The sequence below is a fragment of the Jatropha curcas genome, chromosome 5 (genome assembly GCF_041381405.1).
Source record: "Jatropha curcas cultivar XTBG-Jc1 chromosome 5, XTBG_Jcur_1.0, whole genome shotgun sequence".
NCBI classification, from domain to species: Eukaryota; Viridiplantae; Streptophyta; class Magnoliopsida; order Malpighiales; family Euphorbiaceae; genus Jatropha; species Jatropha curcas.
In genome coordinates this window covers 4,234,038-4,256,896 of record NC_143155.1, presented here as the reverse complement: position 1 = coordinate 4,256,896, position 22,859 = coordinate 4,234,038, and the positions used below count along the sequence as shown (strand labels likewise).

The 22,859-nt window shown below is 33.6% G+C and overlaps 1 protein-coding gene across 1 annotated transcript; it reads left to right on the top strand.

Annotated features, from left to right (window-relative positions):
* Window positions 1-9,604: 9,604 nt before the first annotated feature.
* LOC105628985 (vesicular-fusion protein sec18) lies at window positions 9,605-21,336 on the top strand. The gene is made up of 9 exons (XM_089721514.1): window positions 9,605-9,943; window positions 10,006-10,178; window positions 16,380-16,480; window positions 16,843-16,941; window positions 17,072-17,127; window positions 17,225-17,257; window positions 17,344-17,426; window positions 20,783-20,916; window positions 21,007-21,336. Exons 1-9 carry the CDS (start codon window positions 9,719-9,721, stop codon window positions 21,180-21,182), a joined length of 1,080 nt encoding a protein of 359 aa, XP_089577640.1. The 5' UTR covers window positions 9,605-9,718; the 3' UTR covers window positions 21,183-21,336.
* The last annotated feature ends 1,523 nt before the right edge of the window (window positions 21,337-22,859 follow it).

The window sequence follows — 22,859 nt, the reverse complement described above, 5'->3', positions numbered from 1 at the left end:
AAATAATATCATTGCAATGTGAATGCATGTGACTAAGGAAGAAATGCACGTGATGTGTGAGTCGCCACCTTGTTTAATTATTTCAGGGTAAACTAGGAAAAAACCCTAAGTGACTCCGATTTTAATTAACCTAGTTACTAGATTAATTATCCCAATGTTTAAGGCATGATCTACAAACCCGAGATGGATCCCGAGACTATGTCATGCTGATGAACTAACCATGAATGAATGCTTTGCAGGGTGATTAATGTAATTTGGACCAATTTTAAGTGATTGCGACTTGCAGCTCGGGGTTAAATCCCAAACGTGCCTACGTACTTCCGTTTGAATGGAAGATCAAAGTCGACGTAGTTCGATAGGCCTTCTTTGAAGGGCTTTGAATGGGTATGCTTTATGCATGAGTGTGTGTATGCTTTGTGCATTTTGTTTGGGCATTTTGCCAAAGATTGATTGTTTTTTAGGCATTTGTTGCCTAAAATGTTGGTTGGGCAATTTGATTGCCAAAATGATTGATTTTAGGCGATTGTCGCCAAAACGATTGATTTTAAGGCTTTTAGCCAAAAAGGGTGATTTAGGCAATTTAATTGCCGAAAATTGGTTAGGCGATTTGTCGCCAAAGTGATTAAGGCATTTGTGCCAAAAATGGATATTTGAAGGCTTTTAGCCAAAAGATTTAGGCAGTTTATTGCCAGAAAAATGATTAGGCGATTTGTCGCCAAAGTGATGAAGGCATTTATGCCAAAAGTTGGTATTTGAAGGCTTTCAGCCAAAAAGAAGTTGATTTAGGCAATTTATTGCCAAAAATTGATGATTGGGCGATTGTCGCCAAAATTGATTGCTTTAAGACAATTTATTTGTCAAAAGCAATTGTTTGAAGGCTTTTAGCCAAAGATTGTGATTTAAGCGATTTGTCGCTAAGAAAAGGGGTTAATTTCACTTATAGGCAATTTATTTGCCAAAAGTGATTAATTGATTCGCAATGTAGGCAATTTATTGCCATGGAAAAAAAAACATGTTTAATTAAGGCCTTTTAGTCACAATTATTGATTAATTGGACTTAAGTCGAAAACTGTTCGAAATAAAGGCGATTATACCATAGCCATTGATAGACTAGATATTTTAGCCAATATTGTCGGATTTAAGCTTTAATACCACGATTATTAATTAACCGGGCATTTAGCTTAATCATATTTTAATTGAGGCAATTTGTTTTCCTAAATATGACATGAATGCATTTATGCAGTTGTAGAATTATTAGGAGTAGAAGAAGAAGCATGCATGGAGTGCTAAAATTAAATAGGCAGAGTTTCGTTTACGTACCTGATTTAATCGACGACCGCTTCTTAACTCCAGATTAAGCTCCTCGTTAAGGGAATATTAATTAGTTCAATTTATGTGACCAATTAACAAACAAGAAAGCAATAAATCTAAAATTTAAAAAATGCAGAAAAGCAGTAAAGAATCGCAAGGAGCGTAGGGGGGAAGGAGCGTCCGTCAACACAGACTGAGTCCCGAAAATGGAGTGCCGAGGCCACTATTTATAGGAAAAAAAAAAGGACTGGTCCGGCGGCCGGGCCGCCAGCTCCCGGAGGCCGGGCCGCCGACTCCCGGTTGCCGGACCGCCGGCTCCCGGAGGCCGGGCCGCCGACTCCCGGTTGCCGGACCGCCGGGGAGCCGGCGGCCGGGCCGCCGGCTGGGGCTGCCGGCCCGGGCCACGCGGCTCCGGTGGCCGGGCCGCCGGTGGTCGGTGGTCTCGCTATCTTTTCACTCCGGAGGCCTTTCCGGGCGCTCCGGACCTCCGAAAAAAATTCCGGGCCCAAATTCGCGATCCTCGCGACGTCCCGGACGTTTCAAGTACCATATTAGCATGCTTTCGGTGAACTTCCAAAATGGCCTTTAGTTCGGCCGGACTTTTTGCAGTCCGGAAAAATTGGCTCTTTGAGCCTCAAAATTTGAGTATTCACACAAAGATTTCAACACTCGCCCTCAAGTTGGTGCATAGATATTACACATGCTCAACTTGCAACCTAAAGGATGAAACAACTTGCTATTCAAACCCTTTGTGAAAACATCAGCTAGTTGCTCTTTTGAATTTATATAGGAGACATTTATGAAACCTTCAACTATCTTCTCTTTTATAAAGTGACGATCAATCTCTATGTGCTTAGTTCGATCATGCTGGACTGGATTATTCATAATACTAATGGCTGCTTTACTATCACAAAATAAGGATATATTTATTGTTTCAACCAACTTTAACTCTTCCATTAATTTGCGCAACCATAGGAGTTCACAGATTCCCTGTGCCATAGCTCTATATTCAGCTTCTGCACTGGACCTTGTAACAACAGCCTGCTTCTTGCTTCTCCATGTGACAGGTTTCCTCCAACAAAAATTCAATAACCTGAGGTTGATCTCCTGTTATCAAGGGAATCAGCCCAATCCACATTTGTATAGCCTGTTATTTCAAATGGCTATATTTAGAAAATAAAATTTGATTTTAAATATCTTAGAATCCGATGCACAACTTCTAAGTGAGACTCCCAAGGGTCATGCATGTACTGACTCACTAAACTTATAGCATAAGCAATATCTGGTCTATTATGGGCAAGATAAATCAACCTCCTGACCAATCTCTGATACCTGCCAACATTAACTGGACTTCCCACTCCAGCTTGAAGCTTATAATTGGCTTCAATCAGTGATTCTGCAGGTTTACATCCCAACAAACCAGTTTCTTTAAGGAGATCAAGGATGTATTTTCTTTGAGAAATAAAAATCCCTTTTTCTGATCTAGCACTTCTATCCTAAGGAAATATCTCAACTTTCCTGAATCCTTAATCTCAAACTCCCTAGCTAACAAACTTATCAAGTGAGTCATTTCTTTTTCATTATTTTCAGTCATCACTATATCATCAACATAAACAATAAGCAATGTGATCTTACCTTCATGATGTTTAATGAACAAAGTATGATCAGCATCGCTCTGAATGTACCCGAAAGAAAGCATAGTTTTACTAAACCTTTCAAACCATGCTCTTGGTGATTGCTTCAGCCCATATAATGACTTCTTCAGCTTGTAAATTTTTCCTCTAGTCTTGCCATCATCAAATCCAAGAGGAATCTCCATATTCACCTCTTCTTTCAAATCGCCATGTAGAAAAGCGTTTTAAACATCAAATTGATGTAACTCCCAGTCAAGATTGGTTGCAGAAGACAACAAAATTCTGATTGTGTTCATTTTGGTTACTTGGGCAAATGTTTCCTGATAATCAACTCCATAGGTCTGACTGAACCCTCTGGCTACCAATCTAGCCTTGCACCTCTCAATTATACCATCTGCCCTATATTTAACTGTGAACACCCATTTACATCCAACTGGCTTCTTTCCTGGTGGAGGAATTATAAGATCCCATGTCTCATTTTTTGCCAAAACTCTCATCTCCTCAACCATTGCAGCCTTCCATTTTGAGTCCTATAATGCCTCTTGCCAATCCTGCGGTATAGAAACAGAAGAAAAAAACAAAATGAAGGCTCTATAGGAAGGGGACAAATCATTATAGGAGATAAAATGGGAGATGGGATGTTTAGTGCATGTTCAAACTCTTTTTCTAAGAGCAATAGGAATATCAAGGTCATTGTGAAAAGGGCTAGAATCAAGATTAGGATCAGAATCAATAGGGATTAAAGAAGACTCACAAGGTTCTTATTCTTCTGTATTTTCAGGGCCTGAAATTGGAGATGTCGGTTGATCAGAGGTCTCATGCTCCATGGTTGTATCTGTATTAGTCCACCGTGTGTAGGTTTTCAAATCAGGTCTATCCAATCTTCCTTGAAGTCTAGGTGGTTAGTCTCTCTTATTATCTATGTTTACAGGAATCTCCCCCTAGAAAGGAATGTCATCCACCACCTCTTCCATCTGATATTTCTCCCCTTGAAAAGGTGACTGGGAAGGAAAATAAAACTCAAATACCTGAAAGGTAACATCCATACTTATAAAGTATTTCCTAGAAGGAGGATAATAACACTTGTATCCTTTTTGAGTAGTAGAGTAACCAACAAATACACACTTCAAGGCTTTAGGATCTAATTTTCTTAGACCATTCTGATGAACAAAATAAACATAGCCAAAGACTTTAAGAGGTACAATATAAGAGTTTTTTCCTTAAAGAACCTCTAATGGAATTTTAAAATTTAAAGTACGAAGACGCGTATGATTGATAAGGTAAGCAGCAGTTAAAATAGCATCCCCCCGATATGGTTTGGGAAGATTCATAATGAAAATAAGAGACCTAGCTACTTTTAGTAAATGCCTATTTTTCCTTTCAGCTACTCCATTTTGAGCACTAGTATTGACATAACTAGTTTGATATATAATACCATTAGAATCAAAATACGTACAAAAATCTGCATTCATGTATTCATTACCATTATCAGTTCTTAGGATTTTAACATGCGCATCGAACTAAGTACAAATCATTTTATGGAAGTTCTGAAAACACGAAAAAACTTCATTTTTTGTTTTCATCAAATGAACCCAAGTCAATCTAGTGCAACAATCAATAAAGGTCACAAACCATCTACAACCAGAAAGAGAGACAGTTTTAGAAGGATCCCATACATCAGAATTAATGTAGCAAAAGGAATCAAACTTTTATTATTAATTGGAGAATAAGAATGCCCGGTGTGTTTGGCAAGTTCACAAACATCACATACTAATGAATTAAAATCACATTTAGTAAACAAAATGGCAAACAAACGTCCTAAAACAGAAAAAGAGGGATGTCCTAATCTCCTATGCCATTGAATAACTTCATGGGAAGGATTTCTAGAAGTTCCAAACAAAGCTTGACTGGTACCCAAATTTGAAAAATGACAAACGTCATCCAACAAATACAATCCATCGCGCAAGCTTCTAATGCCAATTGTTCTCCCCGTGTCCAATTCCTGAAATAAATAATGAGTAGGGTAAATAGTTATATTGCAATTAAGTGCTTTTGTGATTAAGCTAACAAATAACAGATTTATAGGGAATCTAGGAACATGAAGAACAGAGGAGAGTTTAATATTAGAAGTACAATCAATAGGACCTGTGCCAGCAATCGGTACTAAGGAGCCATCCGCAATGCTAATTTTGTCTATGCATTGATACTTAAAATATGTGAGGAAATGTTTTATAGAGCCAGTTGTATGTTTATTTGCTCCTAAATCTATAACCCATGAGGGTTTTGCAATTTTTGCAAGAAAGGTAAGAAAAGCATTACCTAAATTAACAAAATTAGAGGTTGTAGTCTGAGTTGAGGAAGAATCAAGCTATGACAATAATTGTTTCAGGGACTGAATTTCCTTATAAAAAAAGTTACCATCAGTAGATGGTTCCTCAGATAAAGCTCCACTATCAAATGTGTGCCTGTGGTCTAGAAGAGCTGACCCGCTTCCCTCCACGCCCTTAAAGTTGGGCATCCATGTAATTTCCAGCGGAACTCCTTAGTGTGCCTATTCTTAACGCAATAGTCACAAAATAATTGATCTATGTCTGAAGAACCGCTCTTTACAACTTCTATCTGTTCTCTTGTAGAATTAGTAATCAATCATGCTTTATCAATTATAGATCTGTGAACCATAGCACTCCTCCTAATCTCCTCTTATTATACAAATGAGTATGCTTGTCGCAAGGATGGAAAAGGATCTCGTCCAAGAACTTGGACTCGAATCTAATCATACTCGTTATTTAGGCCAGCTAGAAAATCATTCACATGTTCTACTTCAATTAAATTCTGAACTTGAGCCGCATCATCAATACATTTTGCTTGAAAGTCTTGGTAATAATCCAGTTCTTGCCATAACCTACTACGTTTAGCAAAATACTGAGCGACAGTCAGATCTCCCTGTTTGGTTTCATGAACTTTCTATCGCAATTCATACCTCTGAGCATAGTTTCCAGTTTGCGAGTAAGTCAGTGCAGCGGCATCCCATATCTTCTTAGCTGTATCAAGAAGTAAATATCCTCGTGAAATGGTTGGCTGCTAAGAATTGATTAGCCAACACATAATAAGGGAGTTCTCTGATTTTCATTTGTTATAACTCGGATCTTTCAAACTAGTGTTGGTGCTCCACCGTCAAGATACCCTTACAAACCTCTAACCTCAATGAATAGCAAACAGGACCGAGACAAGCCCAGTAATTTGTGCCATCTAACTTCACTGGACTAATCTGGAGCGAAGGATTCTTCGAGTGAAAATCTACGTCTACCTTTTTTTCGTCAACCATACTATCAGTCTAAAAAATTTGATAGCTGATTCAAAAATTAGAACCGAAAATCACACAGGCAGCAATATATGAGATGGAATAAAAAAAAAAGGAATCAACACAAAGTCAAAACTGGGAAAGAGTGACTAGTGGGTCTGAGTTGCAGCACCAAAACAAGACCACCGAAAAAAAATATTCAGCAAAGGTCACCGAAAAACGCAGCACTCGTCGGTGCGTGAAGAAAGGCCAGAAACTTTCTGTGGTGCGTGTGCACACGTGCGTGATCAAACAACGACGGGATTTGACTGGAAGGATGATCGACGGTTGCTCCTCCTTCTGAAGTGGGCGGTGATGACCAACATTCTCTCCTAGAGGCGCTACTTGAAACTCAGACCTGTTTGATGATAAAAAACCTATACCGAAAAATCACGACAAGGCTCTGATGCCATAAAGTTTTTGAAAAGAGAGAGTTTTACTATATTGTGTTGTTATTGTCCCGTCTCTACTCTACTATATATATATACAAAAGATTGTTCCAATATAGGAAGTAATCTAAATAGGAATAAACCTAAACTAGGAAAGATAATATTTACTCTAATTACAAGGATTTCAACACCTCTCAACCCTTTAAAATAGTTTTAGAGCTTTTCAATTGTCCGTTCGTGTGGATACTACTAGAGGCCGGACACTTGGATGGCTTGTTGTTTGCGAACAACCTAGCCGCGTAGATCGAAGTTTTGAAGAATCTACAAAAGAGGTATTCTTCTAAATAATTTTTATTGCTTTAATCGTTTAAATGGATCCCTGTTGGTATAATTATTTTGTTAAAATTATATTATTCTGCTGCGTATTATTGATATAAAATCCCAACATACATACCTTGTTTTGAACCTTCCTCAGTGTAGCGCAAATCAACTTGCAATCCATCAAAAGTGTATTCTATGCTTTCATTAACTCCTTCATCCTACATTCCTTGTCAGTAACTAACTCCACCACTCAATAGCCAATTCATTGGATTTTCCATTAGGGTTAGAATCACCGTCATCGTGCTATTACTAAACAACTGTTCAATTAAATACTTCTACGATTAATTTCATCACAAGCTTCCATATTTAAAGCTTCTACAACTCAGCTTCTGCAGTTTCATCTTTTGCTGCTTTCAATCCTTTCCAATTAGTATTCTCTTACTTCTACCTCAATTCCAATTAATATAATGATATACCTTCTCCTCTGATCATATGGATGTGATTAAAATAAGAGCTAAGTGATAAATTTGATCCTCATGTTAACAAATAAATTGCAACTAAAAGCAAAACTTCATGTTACCACTCCTTCAACGCCAAAATGATGTCATTTAGGCTCATTCACTTAGTTGGAATTAACTCTGACCTATAGGTCTAGACTTTTCCATCCTCAATGCAAAATGTGATTATCTCTAGAAACTACCCAACTTAACAAATTTGTTTTTCCAAGGTAATTAATTTAGGGCTAGAATTCATGTTTCTAACAACAATATTAAACCTTTTTCATAATTACCAACTATTACATTTATTGATCCACATAAGCTTTTCCTCCAAAACAATGTCAAGACAATTTTGTATTTCTACCTAAACCTAAAGTGATTTTCTTCCTAAATGGTGGTTTTGAGCCAATCATAATGATCCACTTAACATTGTCCTTAACAGAAAAACATTTTACATACCGACCAATTTATAGTTTAACCTAAACCAACCCTAATTTTAAAACTATGCATATTAGATGGCTTAACCTACAAAAATATCTTGAACTTTTCATGTTGTTGCGATATCATTCTAAAATGACCTTTGTCCCTCCGGCATCTAAACTTTGAAACTTAGATATATTGTATCCCCATATTTAAAATTCACCTAGGGTTTTGCAATATAATAACATAAAAGTAGCCCCATCAAACTAACTCGAATTAACTTAACCTAACCTCCTAAAACTTATGAAATGCATTTTGATCTTGAAAAACAAAATCCCTAGTTTCATTCGTAGCTCCATCAAGTACCAACAAATGCAAAACAACAAAAAATCGATCAACTGATAATTCCATTATCAAAAACCACATAATACACAAATATAAAACACCCATCATGATATCCAGAAATAAAATTCTCCATTTAATATATACTGTAAATAGTTAGATAATTACCCATTAAAGAAAAGACGAAAAAGAACTAAATACATTTCAAATAGGAGAGAATAAAATGCGACGGAAGCAATTGCAAGAGATTAAGAAAAAAATATCCAAGTAGCTAAAAACACACCTCTAACATCACAAAGAAAATAAACAACTCAGAAGTTCAAATAGACCTAGGTGAGATTAAGCGAAGCTCAAATACATAAAGGAAAAGGACAACTATTCAAAGAAAAATTGTTGTTGGCCAGCTGCTGTACAACTCACAAGCTCATTTGCTAAGTTTGGAAGAGACGATAATACCAATGAGAGAAGGAAAATGGAAAGAGGAAATCGAAATTTAATATAAGGAGATTATCGAGGGAACAAGGAAGGGAGCTTGATAGATCTGCAAAGGAAATTAGGGATTTTGTTTTTCAATATCAAAACGATGCGTTTCATAAATTTTAGGAAGTTGAGTTAAATTAAATCTAGTTGGTTTGGTGGATTCCACTTTTATATTATTATTTTGCAAATCCTAGGTGAAATTTGAATCTAAGGTGAATATATATTGAAGTTTCAAAATCGGAGTACCGGAGAGACAAAAGTAATTTTTAAGTGATACCACGAACAACAGGTAAACTTAAAGGTGCTTTTGAAGATTAAGCCATATTATATAATAAATTTCACCTTTCATATAATAAATATTAAAACTTTTAGTATGAAACCCGCATTTTGGTTCTATATTCCAAAAGCTACAACCATTGACTTAAAACTTTAAACTTGATTGATCAAAATGGCGTAAGAGTTATACAAGAAAAACAATGGCAGGTTCTAAAACGATAAAAAAATCTACCTGATCAACCGGTAACCTTGTTACTTGCTACCTGACAGATCGGTAGCCTCATATATTTTATATTTTTTTCTTTTTAGTTTTTTTTTTTTTTACCCCCCATCAGATCGGTATCAGAAACCCTACCGCCATCTGCATAGCACACACTAAGACAAACGCTGTTCCAATGACACTATTGCTTTTACTTATGGACTCACATTGCCCCTCTGTTGCTTCTATTTTTTTAAGTTATCAAAAATAAAATGACAAATTCTTGTCCCACAAAACAAGGCCTGATAAAATAAAAAAAGCTACCCGATGAACCGGTAACCTTGTTACCTGCTACCTGACAGATTAGTAGTCTCATGTATTTTCTTTCAATTTCTTTTTGGGCTATTGACGCGGAAATCTGTTACACTGCAGGAACACTATTCGCCACAAACGAATAGCAGTCTCGCAATTTCAAATTCCAAATTTATTTCTCTCTTTCACAGATCGGAATGAGGTTGAGCGGAAGGACAAAACTGTCGAAAGAAACTTCATTGAATCTCATAGTAGTCGATCAACGATCAGAAATTATTTCTTCCCTTATTCTGAAGTTGCGATCATGGTCGAATACATGTATTCGAAAATCTGTTTCATTTTTCTCACCGATTTTGGTAAACGTCAACGTTTTTGTCACAAGAATCATACCGACCAAATTGTGGAGGAAAAAAAATCATCAGGTAAGAGGCTTGTAAAAATCTTACTCTGGACTACCAGAACAATAATGAATTTTGTTTTACAGGTTAACGATGTAGCCGCCTGTGATCGAATAACATTCGAAGGGGATACAGATTTAGAAGACGATATAGAAAAAGAATTAATGTCACATGGTGTTGGTGGATTGGCTAAAAGTTTCGATTTTATCATGGACAAGGTGTTTGATACTTCATTGCGAAGCGCTGGGCAATTTACACGGTGAGAATACTCAATAGATAAACCCAAATTTATCATTCTCTTATTTTCCAATTTATCTTAACTGTTAGTCTTCTTTTATAATCAGTAGGTCAGGCTTATATTTTTATATTATAATAATACTCCCTCTCGGTCCCATTTTATTTGCATTATTTGACAGAAAAACATATTAAGAATTTAGCCGATAAAAGTTATTTTGCCTATTTCTACCCACAACTAATTAACATATTAATAAAAGTCATTTATTTAATGGACAATTGTAAAGGATATTATGAGAAAAATAATTGTTTACATTTTTAAATTTAGAAACCTTGCAAGACATCCAAAAAAAAGAAATAACAAGCAAAAAAAAAAATAGGATAGAGGGATTAATAATAATAACAATAACAATATATATATATATATATATATATATATATATATATATATATATATCCACTTTTTATATAAGATATCTGCACCTCCCAAACATTATATTTGGTTTGCTTAAAAGATCTTCATTGCAATTGTTTTTCCTCAATTTTTTACTTTGATTTTAAAAGGAAATTTTTGGTAATCCCAGTACTAGATTCTAGTTCGTATCTTGGTAATACCCTTCATGTTACTTGTGTTGGGTTGGTTTAAGCCGAACTTGATCACTATTTAGGTGGTGTTAAGTTGTTTGTTGTGTGCGAATCAAATTAATCATTCAGTGCAAAAATTCTGCAAAATTTGTGTTGTAAAACCCACTTGAATACATGATTCATTCCTTCTTTGTTAATTCATTTAACCAAACAATAACTTTATCCTATATTTTAAAAAACTTGAAACTTGCTGTGAATACTATAGAAGTTAGTTGCTCTATTGTGACATGGAGGTCATCAATTTAAAGTCTAAAGTTTAAACCACAATGATCTCCTTGCAATGTGGGAAGGCTAAATGCATCCAGTTTCCCTGGAGTCTACAATGTTAGAGGTTTTCTGCATTGGAAACCTCTAAAGGGCATTTCGTTGACCAAAAAAATATGCTTAGGATCAGAATCAAGACCAAATACTTGACCTACCCTGGTGAGATCACTATTCCTATGGGGATCAAGTGAAACTATTCGGTATTACCATGTGAACTATATATTGATTAATTCTAATCTTGCACTAAAAAGACCAATTTTGTAAGGAACCAAATTTTTATTCCCTTTCAAATCAAACACTTGAGAAAAATAGCTATTTCATTTCCTATTATATTTGATTCTGGTTCTGGAGTTCAAACCATGCAAATGCTTCTATCAATTGAAGTCATTGATATATCATACTTTTTATCCTTTGGCCTCAATTTTATTATTGCCACATATGGTTGGGAATTCTTTGACTATGCAAGTCATTTTCTCATACTTAAATGGAGCATTGCATTTTTTTTGGGAAATTTTTAGTTAATATATTGTGTTGCTGGTATTAGCTTTATTTCACTTCTTCCTTAGAATATTCTCAAGTTTAGTTGTCAGTCTTGAACATCATACCTTAGAAATTCCTGACAATATTATTGGCTTCCACATTGGAAGATCCATGTTGGTCTTGAACATGATAGCTTAGGGATTCCTGACAATATTGGGTTCCATAGTGTTGTTAGAAGTGAATTTGGTTGATGTTAAAAAGTGAGCATAAGGTGTAAAGCGCGGGAATTCTAATAGAGTAGGTGCCAAGCTAACCATATTGTAGGAATAGTTGTGTATTTGCTATGGGGAAATTGCTGCCATTGCTACCTAATGCTTTCCTTGTATATTATATGTGTTAGTTGGATTTGTCTTCATTAGATTACTTATTATTACCCCACAAGGTTACAAAAATGTTCCATTTGAAAATTGGGTATGGCTTCATGAAACTCAAGCTTAAATTGAGATTAGCGTCTACCAATTGAAAAAACAAGAAACCATTGTTTGCGAGTTATTATTTTAATATTGGTAAAACTATCATCTTGACTGATTTTTCGATTGTATGTATAATGTGATTTTTCCATTGCTACCTAATGCTTTCCTTGTATTAGCTGGATTTGTCTTCATTAGATTACTTATTCTTACCCCACAAGGTTACAAAAAATGCCCCATTTGAAAACTGAGGTATGCCTTCATGAAACTCAGGCTTAAATTGAGATTACTGTCTCCCAATTGAAAACACAAGAAACCATTGTTTGCCAGTTATATTTTTAATATTGGTAAAACTATCTTGATTGATTTTTCGATTGTATGTATAATGTTATTTTTATGAAATGTCCTATATGCACAACCATATTAAAATCCATTTAAAATTTTGATACCTAGGCCTATTCCAAACCTGTTTAAATTTCCTTTTGAAATATCCATATCCAAATCAATTTAAAATTTTAATATCCGCAAATGTCCTAAACCCATTTAACTAATACAAACTTGCTTTATGAGTTGGACAAAGAACTATAAAAGAGAAGCATAAATGATAGACAATTCCAAAATCCTAGTCGTTTAAAATTTTTTAATATTTTTCTTTTGGTGATTGATTTGTTTGACATTTGATGATATTAAGGTTTGGAGTCTTGGGCATGGGTTAATTTATATTAATTTTAACAAAATTTAAGCCCAAATTATATGCCTATCTTAAATCTAACATGCACTTAACTTTTTCACTTGAAATATTTAATTAATCTAGGCCCAGACCTGCATTGTAGTGAATTTAATACCCATACTTGTTCTAGGTTTATTTAATTAAAATCTAAACCTGTTTTGAATAGGTTTTTGCGGGTGGATACCCAAAAAAAGCTGCTCCGCTGTCATCCTTATGCATAGGGTTGTAAAAAAATAATAACAATAATAAGGGAAAAAAAATAATCGCGTTCGTGAGAATTGACCTAATTAATATTTGAGGACCTTATTTTTCAAAAAGCAACTATAAGGTCCCTAAATTTTGATTCTGTTAATAGTTGCATCATTCCATTCAAAACACTCACTTCTAGTTGTCAAATCATTGTGTAAGTACAAAATACCCTAATTCAAAAATAACATTATCAAACTGTCGTCACCACCATCTCCTCTTCCACCACAAGACCAAATTTCTAGAAACAAACCTAACTGCAACAAGAAAGAAACCCAAAAAATGCAGAGACCAGCACATAGACAAATCCAGAACCAACTCAATCACTGATCATAAGTAGTAATATCAACCACAAACTCCTAACGAATTTCTGCAGTGAATCTCTAAAATGTAAAATTAAAAAGCACTCTGAATGTGCTATTAAAAGCAATGTATCAAAATCAAAATTATTTCTTTATTCTAAAATGACACCTAATCAAACAATTTAAATCGTTCCTCAATTGTATCTAAAAAAAACAACTTTTAATCGTTTTTCAAAATACTTGCATATGAAAAGTAACACTTACAGGGGTTTTAGCTCCTAAAGCCCGCCCCCCCCCCCCCGCCCCCCCCCCCCCCCCCCCCAAAAAAAAAAAAAAAAAGCATGCAAACCATAGTTAAAAATAGCAATAAAGTACCTACTTAGACAACCTCATGTAATTTTAATTTGCGAGGAGGCGATCAATGTGATCAGTTTGAGGCATGGACTGTAGGTTGGCTGGTAAGGAGTCACAATTAGAGTCGATCCAATTCGTGACCTTGTTGATGGTAATGACTTTAGCTTCTGGGAATGCCTCGATTTTGCAAACCCGCTCTATTTTGATTTCAGAAATCCACTCCGGTTTGATTTCAAGTAAGAAAATCAAGAATTATAAAAGAAAAATAGAGAGTTTTGTATTGATGGAGAAGACTAAATACTTTAAGAGGCTTTGATTTTAGTTGAGATTGATGTACTTGCAAAAGAGGAGCGACCTATGTGAAGGAGGCTGCTGCATTGAATAAAGTGAAAATAGAAGCTGGTGGCGTAGGTTGGGTCGGTGATAAGGGAGTTCTTGGGTCTGATGGGGTGTTTATTGGGATTAAAATTTTTCTCTCATTAGACTGACTTAAATTGTTAAGATTAACAGAAAAGTTGCTAATTTTGGACAGAAGGGTGAAACTATTAATAGAATCAAAATTTAGGGACTTGATAATTAGCTTTTGAAACCAGAGATCCTCAAGTGTTAAATTAGGCCAAGAACACGATTATTTTTTTCCCTAATAAGAAAATTACATTATCACCCAAAAACTGAGAGAGCAAATAATCGCATGTAAAAATTACATGTTAAGCAATGGGTTAAATATAAACATAGTGGATGGTGGTAGGACACATCAATACATGATTTTTACTTTTTTTTCAAAAACAAAAAATTTGAATTAATTATAAGATAATTAAAATAACATAATAATAGATCTATTTGTATTTTCAATTTATATTTTCATCAAGCCACTGCTTTGAGTGCATGTGGTATGATCGATCTTAAGTGCATGTGGTGTGATCTCCCTTATACCCACATAATGCTTTAAATATTTGATCAGTCATGGTTGATCTCTGGATGCCTTCTAGATGAGAAGCCATTATGGGGTATGATTTGAAGAACTTTTCTATATTGTTTATATAGTACACGATTTCACAAGATTCAACCTTTTTTGTTTAACTGAGTTCCAGAGCACGAGGGAATGGGGCTTTTCATTCCTGGGTGGCCTCGTCTGTAGTTCCCTTCATCATCATATGTTGAATGTTATTAAAAACAGTGAATATCATCGTATTTTGTGATAAAAATTACTGCTTAATTTTTAACACGAAATATGATGATGCTTAAAAACAATGTCATTAAGTAGTAATTATATATGTACAATGAATTTTCTTTTTAAATTAATTTGCGAAATATGATACATTATAGTAGTGAAATACATACAATGATTTTTTATATAATTAGATTTATATTTGTTGAATAAAAAAAGAACTCTTTAAATTGATAAATAATTAATTTATTTGATTAATTAATACTACTCTGAATTAATAAAATTTCACGGTCCCAACATTGTTAGTTTATAGAGGTTTTATTGTACCTAGATCATATGGCCTTGGCCACTTGTAAACTTACTTGGCTAAAGGAACTTCTTAAAAAGTTAAGATGTGGAGGAGTTAAACAAATAAAATTGGTATATCATAACTGCACTTCATATCGCCCCAATCTAGTGTTTCAAGAATGAATAAAACATGTAGAGGTAGATTGTTATTTTATTAGGCAGAAAATTGAGTAGGGATGTATTGCTATCACCATTATCAATTCAAGTGATTAATTAGCAGATGTCTTTACTTAAATCTCTTAGAGGTTCTCAAATTGAATACATCTATGACAACTTAGTAGCATATGACATATACAGAACAGCTTGAAGGGGAAGTGTTCAAATGTTGAAATTATGGTTGTGATTGTGTGGCTTTAATTAGAGGACTAATATGCTGCAGTATAGGTTGTAATTATGGGATTAATCAACCATATAGAATCTTCTGTATTATATGTACCCTAGTATGGGAATAATCAAGCTTCCTTCCAAATCGCTCTCAAATCTCTTTTTTCTTTCTTACAAGGTCATGTTGAATTAAAAAAATAAATAAATATATATATATATATATATATATATATATATATATATATATATATATATTACCTAGTTAAATAATTGGACGATGAAATAGATGCTAAACGGACATTGCCTAAAAGGTTTTATATTCAATTATAGTAACTAGACAAATGTAAAATAAATACATGTACTTGTAAATATATGCACATCCCATTCCCATCATATAGGAATCAAAGAAGGCCAAATGCATATCAATCCCAAAAAGAAAAAAAAAAAAAAAAATTTCTTAGAAACTAGTTGAATTTTTGAATTTTGGAGTGTCTTGTATTGTCTTTTCTTGTATGTTTGTATACGGCTAGTGACTTATTCTTTATTGTAAAGGATAGATTAGGTAGTTCCATATAGCCTTAGTCCAATGTATAAATCGGGTTTTAACAATTTTTTTACATTAGATTGAATGAAAATTCCCTTCACAAAACAGTAATAGTTAACTGGAGTTAAATAACTATCAAATAAATTTTTGGAATTGCGAATCTATTGTATTTCATTATGATAGAGGGACTTAATAGTAATTCACCCAAGGTAAGTTGTAACTGCCTATCAAAATATGCAAAAAGTTTGTGTATGTAATATTATTTATCATTTGGCCCTTTTATTTTGAAATCATTTTGTTTTCACTGTTATTTGATTCTACTTCATAAAATCAGTGTTCTTGACATTGCAGGTTAAAGATCAATAATGTTAAAGGGATGCTTCTCTATGGGCCACCTGGAACTGGGAAAACATTATTGGCAAAAGCACTTGCAAAGATGCTACACGCTAAGGAATCTGATTTTCTCCCTCCCACTTTACAATTATACAAATGCACACAAAATTTTTACTTGGCAATATCTTGGATTTTAAACTGTAATAGCTATAATGAATAATGAGACGTTCTAAAAATCAAATTGAGGGAAGATAGGATAGCTGCTTATGCGTAATTTATGTATGAGTCAGTTTTTTACATGCCCCTATATTTGTCTCTCATACATTAGTAATATTCAGAAAGCAATTGTGGATTTATGATTTGTTACATTTTCTTTTACTGGCTACAAAATGAAAATATTGAACTCATATTTTCGAAGTCTTTTCTTCCTAGAGTTATTTGGCTTGGATCTTATGGTTTTTGATGTGCCTTCTTCTATAGGTTGTTATGGGGCCTATGTTGATGTCAAGCTACGTAGATGAATCAAAACACAGTTTGAGAAAGCTATTTGATGATGCTACAAATGATTATAAAAAATATGGTTTGTATGACATATTTGCATTATTATCAATTTCTTTAGTGGATATACAAAAAGGATGATTATGATTATATCCCTATTGTTTTCCTTAAACTTGGATACGAAATTGTAATTTTTTGTTTGCCCTTTGTAGGAGATCAAAGTCCTCTCCACATGATCATTTTTGATGAAATTGATTCCTTCACTCAGGTAAAAGTTATGCATGAGACTGAATTTCATTGTAGGTTCTAGTGCACTTAGATAAAAGTAAAGCATGACGATTTTATTTTTCCTTTTTCTTTTATAGGGCTCTGGGATAGTTCATCAATTGTTCGGAATGGTAATTCTTTCTTTATTTAAAATAAGTTTTTTTAGCGTGGATTTTTTTCCTTCTGTGTACTAAATCATAAACCTTATCTAATCCAGATTGATGACGTCAATGCATGTAATAATATCTTTATTATTGGAACAACGAGTAGGATGGATTTAGTCGATGAGTCACTCTTGAGGTAACTACTACTCCCTCTCATATGTTAGATATATTGCATTGCTTAATATGTCAATGATCTCTGCATTTGAACATTTCCAAGTTAGAAATAACACATGATTCATTATTGTAGCATTTTTATGTTTGATACGTAACCTAGTAATTTTTTAAAGATATCAATCAGAATCAAATTGCCTCGTTGAACGGTTAAGCATGATTGCTTATATTTCATTAATTGTGGAATTTAAATAAAATGATGAACCCCCACCCCCCAAAAAAAAAAACTCTTAATTGGTCCTAAAATTATTAGAATTTGTGTGGATGGTGATCTACCCTAGTTACTAGGGTTTTAGGGCAATTACATTGTCCATTGGCCATCCTCTGGGCTTAGTTTAATCAATGGTCACCTAATCTTTACTGAATTTCTTATTAGTTGCTCAAATATAATCTGTTGCAAAAAAAAAAAAAAAGAATTGGGTTTCAAACTGGTCATTCCCAAAGGTTGTACGTTGTAGATTGTTAAACTTCTTGTCTGGCATAATGTGGCCGTCCGAAAAATTAATAAATAATTGCTCTTCAATGCAAATCAACAAGCTTGCTTTGCAGATCTCCTATACACACTTCGGGAAGAACTCTTTAATCATGTTAGAAAACACCCTTTCAATACAATTACTCAAATTCTTTTTAGGCAAGGCTTGCTTTTATGTGGAAAGCCCCCAAAATTTGTTTTCTTAAAATGAAAAAAGGTAAATTATGAGTCCTTTCTTATGGATAGTTCACAAACTTCCATGATTTTAGTGAACATTCGTAAAGATTCACATTAAGATAATTAATTAATTTAGGATGTAAAAGAACCTAAGAATTTTACTTCATTTTTTTTTTTCTTGCCTTGATTATCATTCTTGGCTTGTGTTTTCTCAAACTTTCCGTTTGTTCCTAGCTTTCATTGTATGTTCAATCTTGAAGTTGGGAAGTTGTGGGTTGTCTGGTTGTATAAGGTTTTGTTGAGGATTCATTTTAGGGAAATTATAATTTTGTCTCCATATCATGTCAAAATTAATTACTTTGTCCTTATGTTTTCTCAAAAAAGAATTAAAAGGAGTTAATTAACCTTCTAAATGAACGCAAGGATTCACATCTAATTATCATGCATTTCAATTGTGAGAGAGAGGAAGGGAAGGAAAGAAGCGAAAGGGTATCTTGGTTTTTTTCTTTAAATTTAACAACAAAAAATGGAAATATTGATAGAAGGACAAAAAGTTGGACAGAATAAATATATGGGAATAAAATAGTTGTATCTTAAAAAATAGAGGGAGAGAGAAATTAATTTTGGCATAATATGGGAACAAATTTATAATTTCCTTCATTTTCTATGCTAGGTGTTCCAGAACTAAATTTTCAAGGACATCCATTTGAAAATTAAAATATGGTTATAAAAATGTTTTTAAATATTTATTATTATTATTATTATTATTATTATATTTTAGATATAATAATTTTTAGGAAGTTAGAACAAATTTTAAATACTGCAGCAATTGGGAGAGGAGAATGAGAAGGAAGAAAAAAAGAAAGAAATATGAAAGGGGATAATTTGGGTCTTTTAAAAAATAAAAATGAATAATATGAGAAACAAAAATTTTTAATTGCCTCCAAAAGTTAATTTGATAGATTGAAAAATGAACGATTTTTGGGAATTTTCAATCTCGCAAATAAGCATCAGAATACTTCTCTGTCTGTAAACTCTTTGCTAAACAGCCCAAAAACTTAACATTACCTTTGTGAAGATTTATAAAAAGATCTTAGTGTTTTCTTTATTCGTAATGGTGGATGTACATGTATGTATGTATAATAGACTTAGTTGAGATAAAGATAATTACAGATGATTACAAGTGATAGACTTAGTTACTAAGAGATAAAAGATAAATATAGAAAAACATATTTCCTTATCAGCCCCCTCAAGCTAATGTTAGATTGGAAAGTAGACCTAGCTTTGGTCTGCACTTAAACATATTGAATTGTCAATTTGTCAAGGATAACTAACTCGCGAACAAAGTGAGAATCTAACTCGATATGCTTAGTACGGGTGTGAGAGAAAGAATATTTGAGTGGAACATGAGAGTGAGAAAGAAGAGTAAGACCAGTATCAACAATATGACATATGATGGATTTTCCATTTAGAGACGTTATTTGTTCATGTGTATAGGGACAAGCAATTCGGTGAATAATGTCATGTTTAATTTATGAAATTCTCCCCCCGATCTAAATGAAAGGCTTTAATTTTGGTATTGAATTTCCTCAAAATCAATTGCTCTAAGTTCCGAAAAATATTGAAGACATCACTTTTATTATGCAAGAGGTACACTCAACACTAACGACTAAAATCATCAATGAAAATAACGAAATATCTATGACCTAAAGAAGACAAAAGTGGGGCTGGCCCCCCAAACATCAGAGTGAATAATGTCAAAGGTTGCTCGACTATGGTGACTAACCGGAGCTAATGGAAGGCGAGCAAGTTTGCCTTGTAAACAAGAAGTACAAGGAGACACAATTTGAGACTTTTGACAAGGTAAACTGAATTGATTAACAATTTTAGATGCAGTTTTCGAACTTGGATGACCTAATTTGTGATGTCTATCTTGCAGAGCATGTCTCACACATGGATGCGTCTTTCTTCATTGGAATGGATCGCATGGTATATGTACCATGCTCACTCGGTCTGTGCAGCAGAATTTTCCTTGAAATTTGATCCTTAACAATAAAATAATCAGGCTAGAATTCAAAGAAATCATTGTTATTAGCAGTAAATTTTTGAACTGATAATAAATTTGACAATTTTAGGAACAAGCAAAATATTATTTAATTTAGAGAGCCATAATTAGAATGGATTTGAGCCCCACAAAAGCCCTCCATCAATGGTATTCTTTTTTAATACTTACTCCTGCCAATTTCCAATCCTAGAATGATTAAAAGAACAATGAAAGTTTCTAGCTTTTGATGTAGAAAGAGTAACTAGTGTATGAACACTTGCACATTTTGGATATCTCAAGAAATAGATGGGTTTTAAGGTTCTTAGCTTAGACTAGGAAATTGAATTAGAGCTTGCCAGAGTGAGAAACGAAGTTGGAGATTATTCAGGCCTGCGCACAGTACTGTTGCTGCAGAGTAAAGACATTGTAGCAGGAGATATCAAATATTTCATAAATTAAAATTTCCTATGCATAACTAGAAATAGATACTGGAAGCCATGGTAATTAACAGCCTTACATGGCAGTATTCTCATCCTGTTTTTCCGGCAGGCTGTTTTCCTGCAGATATTTCTCCCTAAATATTTTTCAGCCATGGATAATATTGAACTTTAAATATTTTTCTGTGCAGACCTGGCAGACTGGATCTCCGCATTGAAATCGGGATTCCTAATGAGAAAGGTCGTGTAAACATATTAAAGATTCACACACAAAGGATGAACCATTGTGGTTTACTCCATTCAGATGTGAACCTTGAACAAATAGGCAAGTCATTTTGCCTTGGATTTTTGTTACTTACAGCGACTGGATGAATTCTTCAAGGTAATCTGATAATTTTAATGTCTGTTCATGTAGCTTCCATGACTGTTGGTTGGACCGGGGCTGAGCTTGCCAGTGCTGTTAACTCTGCTCTCTCCCATGCTATTGTCCGTGCAGATCCTAATATGCTAGGGCAAGTAAATAAAAAGCAGATTAGAGTAAAACAAGCAGACTTTCTTCATGGTGTTCGAGTTAGTATCCATGATAGATGATGGAAGAAATTTGAGTATAATATATATAAATATTTATCTAATGTATAATAAATATATGTTGATAACATATCATAGTGTGCCTACACATGAATCCACCGCTAATTTCTGTAACTTTTACCACATTTTGCGAGACGCCTATTATTTTGCTTGAAAAGTTGAGCTTAATACCCACAGCCTGAAAATTTGTTTCCACAATAAACTGGTAACAACTTTGTCCTTGTTAAACACAATCTTCTAAGGCATATCATGCAGTTTGAAAATGTTATCCAGAAACAGCGGAGTAATCTTTGCAGCAGTTAATGGGTGTGATATAGCAATAATGCGGGCATACCTAGAGAACTTGTCCACCGCTACTAAATAGCATTTTTAGTAGCTGATATAGGTAGACCTTCAATGAAATCTATAGATATATATAACCAACCCTAAGTAGGAACGTGCAGAGGCTGTAACAAGCCAGGATAAGAAATGGATTCATTTTTGCATTTTTGGCATACATCAGAAGAAAAGATCCATTCAAATACATCATCCATTAAGTTAGTTGTGCTAACATACTCATACATTCATAAGTTGTATTGGCTACTAAGGTTTCATAAAATCATTCAAATTCATCATTTAATATAATCAAAGACATAAAGCATGTAATAATTCAAAATCCAATCAAGCATGCTCATACAAGGAAATTACATACTTATGTCATAAGTTTATCATTCATAGCATTTCAAGTAAGAACACGCCCTTGCAGGATCACATACCCTCCGGCCTAAGGCAGCCCATAAAGTGGACCATAGCTTTTAGGCAGTCGAGTCAATGTTTAGACATTATGCGTAATAGGATGCTATCATGGAGGTCGAACCTAGATCAAGTAGGCGGATGATCAACATCTTTATCACCGGACTATCACCTTGGGTGCTAACTACTTCAAACATTTGTTCTTTCAAAGGTACTTATTTATATAACTAAATTAATTTATAAATTATAAATAAATGAAATAAAATAATTGTTAAATAGATATATAAAATCGTGCCCATAAATAAAAATTATAGTAAATAAGTGTATTGGATCAAATATTTCGATAATTATTATCTTAGCATAGTCAATTATGAAAATTTTTGAATATAAACAATTGAAATAACTATTATGATACTTATAGTTAACTACTCTATAATTATAATACTTAATTAGTAATAAAACATAAATTATAACTAGTGCTAATATAAGAATTAAATATAAATAATAACTAATATTATCATTGTATGATAATATCTAAAAATGAAACTCTAGCCACCATCTAATTACTTTCTTTTCTCTCAAAACACCTAAGAGAGAAAGAGATGAAGGAGAGAAGATTGAAGGAGGATGGTGATTGCGTTGGATGTATCAGGTGAGAAAAAAACGTGTAATTATGTAAATTTTTATGTATAATTAATTCATATAATTAAACTTCTAATTATAATAATTATAAATAAATAATTATATTTATAATACTATTAGAATACTAACTCTAATTATACAATAATGAAGTATTAAATAATTATAACTATTTTCTTTATGTATAAATAATTCATATGAAATAGCTAAATATATTTCATTACTAAGTACTACATATTTATTAGTTATTATAATACTGAGTGATATAATTATAGTATTAGTATTAATCATAACTACAATGAAAAAGAT